The 10,064-nt window shown below is 39.4% G+C and overlaps 1 protein-coding gene across 3 annotated transcripts in view; it reads left to right on the forward strand.

The window, feature by feature from the left end:
* The window catches only part of LOC128645308 (beta-galactosidase), a 187,495-nt gene extending 179,331 nt beyond the window's left edge, over positions 1-8,164 (forward strand). For all 3 annotated transcript variants that reach the window (XM_053698186.1, XM_053698188.1, XM_053698187.1), the window contains 3 exons: positions 5,357-5,488; positions 5,569-5,787; positions 7,836-8,164. In XM_053698186.1, coding sequence (XP_053554161.1) covers positions 5,357-5,488; positions 5,569-5,787; positions 7,836-8,039 — 555 coding nt within the window. In that variant the 3' untranslated portion in view covers positions 8,040-8,164. The remainder of the gene's footprint in view (positions 1-5,356; positions 5,489-5,568; positions 5,788-7,835) is intronic.
* Positions 8,165-10,064: the final 1,900 nt, after the last annotated feature.

Here is a 10,064-nt window from a genome sequence, read left to right on the forward strand (position 1 = left end):
AATTCTGGAAATGTTGCGTAGGTGTGCATGGCAGAATTTGGTAAGTGCTTGTATGTGTGGAGTAAATGTGAGTTCTGAGTCGAGTGTGACCCCAAGACAGTGAACCTGGGTTGAGGTGTTGAGAAATAGAGTCTCTGACTGTCAGAGAAATGTCAGGTGTTGGATGGTTCTGTCAGGGGTTTTCCCCTGTTTTGTTTGCCATGTGCTGCTGGCAGCCATTTTACTCACCTCTCTTGCTGACTATGGTGCATTGTGGGGGATGCTGCTCATTTCCTGCACTTCCTTTTATGGCCAGACTGGTGTGCATCATCTGTGTGAGACAGGATGCAGTCTCAGAATTGTGATGTCATCACTTATTATTTAAAGGGCCTCTGTTCAGTATGCTTTGCCTTTGCATTGTCTCAGACCTGTTTGTGAGAGTTCCTGTGTATTACCTGGCTATCTGACGTCCTTCCTGGTTCCTGATCCCTGGCTTGTTCCTGACTCTGCTGTTTTCCTTGTTCCTGATTCCGGCTCGTCTGACTATTCGCTTTGGCTCCTGACTCGGCTCGTCTGACTACCAGCTCTGGTTTTGACTCCTGGCTTGTTATTTGACTTGTGGACTTTTTTTTTTTTTTTGTTATTAATAAAGGTGTGATTATTTTTGCACTTCTCGTCTCAGTCTGATTCCTGGCACCCTGACATTACGCAAAGGACATGAATCCTGATGGTGCTAATAATCCACCTTTACCTGCCATCATTTCCAGGATGGACGAACAGGATCACCGCTTGGATCAATTTGCACTAGCCCTGCAAACCCTGCTGACTCGCACTGCACATTTGGACCAAAGTGTCCCACAAGTTATGGCTGCTCCTGTTTCCGCTGCTGCACCTAGTCCTACCAGGAGCATGTCCAGTTCTGCACCTCTACCTCAGCGATATGGAGGCGATCCTATTCAGTGCAGAGGGTTTTTGAACAAGGTGGGCATTTACTTGGAGATGTTACCTCAGGCGTTTCCCTCTGACAGAGCTAAGGTGGGATTTCTCATCTCGTTACTCTCTGACACAGCTCTTGCCTGGGCTAATCCCTTGTGGGAGACTAATAAACCTGTGATTTCAAATTACCCTGAATTTGTGGCCTCCTTTCGAAGGGTATTTGATGTTCCAGCTCGCTCCTCCTCTGCTGCCAAACGACTCATGTCCATTCAGCAAGGTACAAGATCTGTTGCTCAGTATGCTATTGAGTTCCATACGCTTGCCGCAGAGGTTGATTGGAACAATGAAGCCCTTATTGCCGCCTTCTTTCATGGGCTCTCTGATGTGATTAAAGACAAAGTTGCTGCCAGAGATTTACCAGAGGATCTCGAGGCATTGGTGTCTTTTTTGATCCTAATTGACATCAGACTCAGAGAGAGGCCCTCTTTCAAGGAGCGCTTGCGGAAGTCTCCTGTTCCGTTGTCTCCTACGTGTTCGTTCCCACCCATGCCTCCCTCTCCTCCCATGCCTCCTGGTCCCGAGTCACCAGGTACTGCTGAGCCGATGCAGTTGGGATTCACGCGTCTCTCCGCGACGGAGAGGGCCTTTAGGAGGAGGGAGGGGCTCTGCCTCTATTGTGGGTTACAGGGTCACCTTTTGAAGTCTTGTCCTACACGGCCAGGAAACACTCACACCTAAGGTCCTGTCGGTGTCAGACCTTGGGTGGTTTATCCTTGTCCCCGGAAAACGCTTAAGGAGAAACCTTTGGTCGCGGTTGTCCTTTCCTGGGTGGACTCCTCCATTGTCACCCAGGCTCTTGTTGACTCCGGTGCTGCGGGCTATTTAATTGACAGTGCTTTTGTATCAAAGCACTCCATTCCTGTTTTGCCTTGGTCCGTTCCGCTTGCTATTGAGGCCATTGATGGTAGACCCCTTCAGCCCGCACTCGTTACTCACGAAACTACTCCGTTGCCTATGGCTGTTGGGGCTCTTTCCATTTTGAAACCCTCCAGTTCCAGGTGATAAACTCTCCCCATTTTCCAGTTGTTCTCGGTTATCCCTGGCTACAAAAGCACAATTCCAGTCTCGATTGGCGCAGGTCCGAAATTTTGTTGTGGTCCTGCAATGTATTTCCACTTGTCTTCGGAAACCAGTTAAAGTCTTGTGCACTTCTTCGGTATCTCAACTGCCAGAGGAGTACCGAGGGTTCCTAGACGTTTTTGACAAGGTGCATGCTGGTATGTTGCCTCCTTACCGGTCTTACGATTGTGCCATAGACCTGCAACCCGGAGCCATTCCTCCTCGGGGCCGGGTTTACCCTCTGTCTGTTGCAGAGAATTGTGCTATGGAGGAGTATGTTGCTGATGCTCTGTCTCGGGGGATCATCTGCAAATCCTGCTCTCCTGCAGGGGCTGGCTTCTTCTTTGTGAAGAAAAAGGGTGGCGAGTTAAGACCATGCATCGATTATAGGGGTCTTAATCGTCTTACCATTAAGAATGCTTACCCTATTCCGCTCATTATGGAACTCTTTGACCGCCTCAAGGGAGCTACAGTCTTTACTAAACTTGATTTGAGAGGAGCGTACAATCTCGTTAGGATTAAGGAGGGCCACGAATGGAAAACAGAGTTTAACAGGAGGAGCGGGCATTATGAGTATCTTGTAATGCCCTTTGGCCTATGTAATGCTCCTGCTGTTTTCCATTTATTAATGATGTTCTCCTGTGAAAATAAGAGAAACTTTTTCCACAAATGTTTTTTTTTAGTCCTTTAAGTTCTCTGTAGTACAGAGGGGCTGGAAATATAGCACAAATGAGAGAAATTCCACTATGCAAGCTACATTTCTCACAGAAGATTTGGATAAGGTGGAGAAGGATTAATAATGTAAGTGGTGTGGAAGGAATTAGGACAGATTTCTCTTTGTTTATTAGAAAATCTAGATTCTCTAATCAGTGAATGGCTAGAGAGAGTTTTAAAGTGAAACATTTTGGATCATAATTAAAATGCCATCTAGGTATACCTTGATAACTGTACTGCTTTGCAAAGATTTAATAAAGCTGATCATTCAAAAAACATAACAAAATGCCATCTAGGTAAATGATTAATCTGATTCGATTCCAAGAAACAACCGGCTTGATAATGTTGGTAAATTTCCAGGGAACAGAGGAAAGCATACAAATCTAGACAAATGGGTAAATCGTTGCCCAACAGGCAATCTCCAAGGAGATGTACTTCTTCCATTTTGAAATGAGGGTAATTTACATAAGAATTTAGTTCTCTTAGATTTCTAGCAGGGTGAAACGCCATATTTTTCAATTTGATTATGTATATGTTGCAAGGAAAAAATTATTTCTAAAATCATTTAGAAATTTGAAGGTTTCTATTGTTTGTTTTAGGAGAAGAGATTGAATCTCTTGGTCTACCAAGATTGTGTCTGTGTTTGAAAAAAGGATAGGGTGAGTTAGTGGTTTGATTTAGGTAAAATGTACATTCTATGTATATTCCAGAAATAGTTTGAAGAACCCATGGATCTCAAGTAATTTGGGGCCAATACATGCCTGTCTCCTACAAATGAGGTAAATAATTTATTTTGATTGGGATATTATCTCAAGGAGGACTGGAGCTGTTGTTCCTTCTCAATCTGCTGGAATTCAAAGGTCTGGATCTTGTGGGGAAAAATATGGGAGTGGAGGTGTCTTCGAAAGGACATTCATATTGTTTGTATGTGTTGTGAGACCTTGATGTGTTTAAATATAGGCCAGAAAAGCAGCCTTTCCTATCCTTCTCAGAGATACATTGCTAAAAAAAAATTTGACAAATTATTTAGATTTGTTTAAATTGGAGAAATGTGTGACATAATTATTAAAGGGACATGAAACCTAAAAAATTGAATTCATGATTCAGATAGAGCATACCATTTTAAACATCTTTCCAATTGACTTATTTTAACTAATTTGCTTTGTTGTCTTGGGATCCTTTATTGAAAAGTATACATAGGGTAGGCTCAGGAGCTAGCTGGTTATTGGTGGCTGCACATATATGCCTCTTGTTATTGGCTTACCAATTTGTTCAGCTAGCTGTCAGTAGTACATTGCTTCTTCTTCAAGAAAGGATAACACAAGAATGAAGAAAAATTGATAATAGAAGTAAATTGGAACATTGTTTACAAATGTATGATCTGAATCATGAAAGGAAAAAATATGGGTTTCATGTCCCTTTAAGGTATTTTATTACCTTATCAACAAACAAAAAGCCATCAAGGTCAATGGTCACATTATTCAGAGCAAACTCCTTAATCTTAGGGTCTATTTTACGAAGGATATTTTTTTCTCCTGTCTGCAGAAAGAGAGGTACTGTAGTTACCCAAAAAATACAACATTTGTTGAACCCATTTGCAGACTACAAATGGGTCAACTGCATTATTATCTAAAATGGTTTATTCAGATAATTCAAAAAGTCTGGTAATTGGTCTTAAAATATTTAATATGTATTAACAGGTTTTGAAAGTTCTGTCTAAATCTTTTTAAGAGTTAAAGCCTGGTGCAGGAGTGTGGGGTGTATTATTCAGTAAAAATGGTCTAGAACATTCAGCTTGCATTTTCTTGTGAGTTTGTCTTTTTAGTGGTTGATTTTAATTCTTCAAGGGTGTTGTCAAAGGTCAGGCTATAGATAAGGTTTATTCTGACAATCTAGAAAAGTGTTTTCTGGTATTTCTAGATGTTTGGGTTTTTTCATATATTTTTACGTTTCTTTGCTTTAGGAACATGGAATTCTCTGATGAACTGATTGGTAAAACATAAATTATGCTTACCAGATAATTCCCTACTGCATCATTCCCTACGGTTAGAAAATGCTGAACCTGGCCACAAGGAGGAGGCAAAGACACCCCAGCCAAAGGCTTAAATACCTCTCCCACTTCCCCTATCCCCCAGTCATTCTGCAGAGGGAACAAGGAACAGTAGGAGAAATATCAGGGTATAAATAGTGCCAGAAGAAAAACATAATTTAGAGGGCCGCCTATCGGAGAACACGGACGGGGGCCATGGGCTCTCCTTATACAGAAGGAAATAAAATTACCTGGTAAGCATAATTTATGTTTTCCTTCTTAATATAAGGAGAGTCCACGGCATCATTCCTTACTGTTGGGAAAACTATACCCAAGCTCTAGAGGACACTAAATGATAACGGGAGGGACAAAAAGAGAGGTGGCCCCTAATCTGAGGGCACCACAGCCTGCAAAACCTTTCTCCCGAAAGAAGCAAAATGGTACTTTTGGAACTTAGATAAACTAGAGGTATGAATAGTACCGTAATTAAATAGTTTAGTTATATTTGATATTAATATACTTTGATATTTTGGACGTTTTGTATTTAGTAATGACCATGTGCTAACTTGAACAATACAGACCTTTTGCGGTGTGCTGGAGAGGGACCATGTGATGGAGATTAATATTACAGGGAATGCTGGTGAATGGCTTGACGTTGTGGTTGAAAACACAGGAAGACTAAATTTTGGTGCTTACTTCAATGATTTTAAGGTAATGCCAATATGAAAGTTTGGTGCCATTTGTACTAAATGCGACTACAGCCCCTTAATGTGCTCTGCTTCTCTCTTCAGGGTATTGTATCTAACATGACCCTAGGGGACGACCTCCTCACCGATTGGCTAGTTTATCCTTTGAACCTAGATGGTCCTATTGCCCAGGGCTGGCCACAGGCAACACACTTTGCTGCCGTTTCACAGACTGAGAGCTACACGGGACCTGCATTCTATGGTGGAACATTCAGAATAGCTGTAACAGGAGACACATTTATAAAACTTACCAAATGGACAAAGGTAATAACATTAAAGGGCCAGACGATCCAAAGCTCTTCTCTCTGGCGAGTTTATCTAAAAGTCTCGTTAGTACTGTGAGATCTCTCAAAAAAAAAAATTAGAAAGGCAAATTTTAGCTTGAGAGCAGATTATCTTGTTATCCAGGGTTCGGGATGTTCGGCAAGTTCTTGATCTTCAGGCCCTTTCCTTAAAGGGACATGAAACCCCAAAATTTTCTCTTTCATGATTCAGATAAAACATACAATTTTAAACAACTTTCCATTTACTTCTATTATCTAATTTTCTTTGTACTCTTGGTATCCTTTGTTGAAAAGCACATCTTGGTAAGCTCAGGAGGTGGAAGTTAACGTCTGATTGGAGGTTGCACATATATGCCTCTTGTTATTGGCTTAAGGATTGTGTACAGCTAGCTCCCAGTAGTGCATTGTTTCTTCAATAAAGGCTACCAAGAGAATGAAGCAAAATTGATCATAGAAGTAAATTGGAAAGTTTTTTTAAAATTGTATGTTCTGTCCAAATAATTAAATAACATTTTGGGGTTTTATGTCCCTTTAAAGGGAGTACCTAACAATGATATTAGGCCTACTTCTAGGCTGCTGGACAGAAACACCCACTTTAAAACTTGCAGCAGGTGTGAGGCTTTAGATATTCAAGAACAAAGTCGAGCTTAGCTGGCGTGAGGGAGTCTCAGTTCATTCAAATAAGGGAAGAACTGAATAGTCTCTCAGTTAGTAAGTAAACACTTTGTGAGTGACCAAAACCATTGTAAAAAATGTATAGAATGAGTTTTCAGGACTATATGGAAGCCAAACCAACTGGTGGAGCTGGCTTTCCAACAAATCTCAGATACCTTAAAGGGACATGAAAACCATTTTTTTCTTTCTTTCAGGATTCAAATAGAACATATGATTTTAAAACAACTTTCCAATTTTCTTCTATTATCAAATGTGCTTCATTCTCCTGGTACACTATGTAGAATGAGCAGCAATGCACCACTGAGAGCTAGCTGAACACATCTGGTGAGCCAATGATGAGGCATGTGTGTAGCAAATATATAGCAGCTATCTCCCAGTAGCTTTTCAACAAAGAATATCAAGAGAAATACATGTAATAGAAGTAAATTGTAAGTTTTGTTTTGACTTTACAGTCCCTTTAAGCAATGACTTTCTTCAATAAACATGTATTCATTAAAATTTATGGTGGAGATTAAAGCATGAGATTAAAATCCTCCATTTCATAAAAGTAAAACAACAGAATTATCGCACAGGCAATTAGCACATCTAGGCAAATATCCACAGTTGCCTTTACCCAGAAATACCCCGTATACTATGTTAACAGTACACCAGAGGTTTCTGGGTAAGATATGCAAATTAGATATGCAACATTTCAGTCTTTTTGCTTATGATAATGTGTCAAAACACAGCAATCCTCTATTGTGGTAAGGCAGCAAAAACAAAACCACTTCTTGACAGCTGTTTCGTTCTCATTAGAACTCTTCAGAAGATAGGTTTTTGTGTTGATGCTAAGTAAAATGTGGTTCCAGGGCAAAAGCAATATTTTTGCTGCACTTTCTACAATAGGGAATTGTTGTGTTTTAACACAATATCAGAAACAAAATTCCTGAGATGTTGCATATCTAATTTGCAAATATTACCCAGAATCTTCTGGTGCATTGGTAACAGTGTATAACAAGGTATTTCTTGGTAAATGCAAGGGATACTTGCCTAGATGTGCTAATTGGCTGTTCAATAATTCTGTTGCTTCAATAAACATGCAAATTATGTGTTCTTTTAAAGTATCCTATCCTTAGATCAGAAACAAATAGAATGTTGCAGACATACCAAAGTGGTCATTTAAGTCATCTGAAGTGGGTGTTACATGTTTCCTGTTTAATCGGCCTGATCTTTCAAGACCAAATAAGCTAAATAAATACAAGTTAGCTCCTGAACGTAAGCAAGGTAAATCAATTACACATAGAATAAGCAGAGATCTGTTCCTGTATCTAGATATAGTGCCTTTGATTATTATTTTTTTCTTTCTAAAAACAGGGTCAGGTCTGGATAAATGGGTTTAATCTCGGGCGTTACTGGCCAGCCAGAGGACCACAGATCACACTTTATGTGCCAGAAGGTCTCCTTAGTTCAACAACCTACAACAATATCACTGTGCTGGAATTAGAAGGAGCCCCAGCTATGTCTGTAGTGCAATTTATAGACAAACCCATTCTGAATGGGACAGTTCGAGGGGTATAGGCGATCGTAATCCATATTATCAGCAACATTGGAAGGAGATGTAACCAGTTCAATTCTAAACAATGAAAAGGACATTAAGTTCAAGCTCATAAGATAAATAAACCTACAACAGAAGTCATACTGGACAGTCAAAGCTTTTGTATCTTAAACATTTGGTGGTCTGACTTGGTTCCAAAAGGTACTCACAAATCCTCACTCTCACAGTTAATAGTAGCAGAACAAATTCATAAGTAACCATCTATAGCAGTGATGGTAAACCTTGGCACTCCAGATGTTTCAGAAATACATTTTCCATGATGCTCAACTGGACTTCAGAGTGCCTAAGCATCATGGGAAATGTAGTTCTGAAACATCTGGAGTGCCAAGGTTCGCCATCACTGATCTATAGGAACCAACGCCCAAACATGTTCTTAATTATTAAATTCCTTCAAGTTAAAAGATTGAAATCATATTAAAGAATACTAGTATTCAAATTGAGTTTGTGACCTTAAAGGGACAGTATACATTCATTTTCATATAACTGCATGTAATAGACACTACTATAAAGAACAAGATGCCCAGATACTGATATAAAAATCCATGATAAAACGGTTTAAATACTTACTTAGAAGCTCTAGTTTAGTTCTGTTGAAAAGTTATTTGGAAAGCCCACTGCAAGTGGGAAATAAGACACTCCCCCCTCCCCCTTCTTTTGCATATGAAAAGACCCTTTACACAAACAGGAGCAAGCTGGAGAAGGTAGCCGACGGTATTCACATCAAACTTTGGGGCTTGTTTAGGAGTCTGAAAATTAGAGCAATGTTATTAAAAAATAAGCAACAATATACATTTTTTAGAAAATCAAACTTTATGGGCTATATAAATAGATCATCTACAAAACATATATGCAAAGAAAAAAAATGAGTGTATAATGTCCCTTTAAAAAGGAAAATTAAATCAATATTGGTGGCTGCATCTGCAGAAACACAAAACCAAACAGTAATGTTAAAATGATCTTAACCCCTTAATGACCACAATGTACCCTGTATGTCACTGGTCGTTAAGGGTTTTTTCAGGACATAATAGCACAAGTCTAGAAAGAACACGCTATTAATGCCCTCCCTCCAGCAGGCTTTGTGGAATAGAGCAGTCTCAACGCTGGTGGAAAGACCGCGCTATAAAACAATCAAGTCCCAAAAAAAGGCCAGTGACATACAGGGTATGTCGCTGGTCCTTAAGGGGTTAAATACAACAAAAATACTTTAATGTTTCTAAGCCAGGATTTCCCAATTCCAGTTCTTGGGACACATAAACAGGCCACAGTTTAGGAAGCCTTAAATGGACAGTCAAGTAAAAAAAAAAAAATGTAAAAAAATTTTAAACAACTTTCCAATTTACTTTTATCAACAATTTTGCTTTGTTCTCTTGGTATTCTTAGTTAAAAGCTAAACCAAGGAGGTTCATATGCTAATTCCTTAGACCTTGAAGGCCGCCTCTAATCTAAATGCATTTTTACAGTTTTTCACCACTAGAGGGCGTTAGTTCATGTGTTTCATATAGATAACATTGAGCTCATGCACGTGAATTTACCAAGGAGTGAGTACTGATTGGCTAAAATGTAAGTCTGTCAAAAGAACTGAAATAAGGGTTAGTCTGCAGTGGCTTAGATACAAGGTAATTACAGAGGTAAAAATGTGTATTATTATAAATGTGATGGTTATGCAAAACTGGGTAATGGGTAATTAAGGTATTATGTATCTTTTAAATCAACAAACATTCTGGTGCTGATTGTCCCTTTAAGCACAGATGATAAAGTAGCTGCTCAGTAAATGTGATTATCCATGAAAAGTGTATATAGGAGCGCCTACAGGCTAAGGTATATCACAGGGCTAGAAATAGGTCAAAGATTGATAGAAAAATAGAAAAAACAACTAGAAAAGTAAACCAATTCTGACCAAATGTTACGTTTGAAATCGTTTTAATCAATAAGGTAATAAACAATTATCTCATGTATACCGATGATACTTAAAAATGTAGACAAATTAA

This window comes from Bombina bombina, chromosome 1, assembly GCF_027579735.1.
Source record: "Bombina bombina isolate aBomBom1 chromosome 1, aBomBom1.pri, whole genome shotgun sequence".
NCBI lineage: Eukaryota > Metazoa > Chordata > Amphibia > Anura > Bombinatoridae > Bombina > Bombina bombina.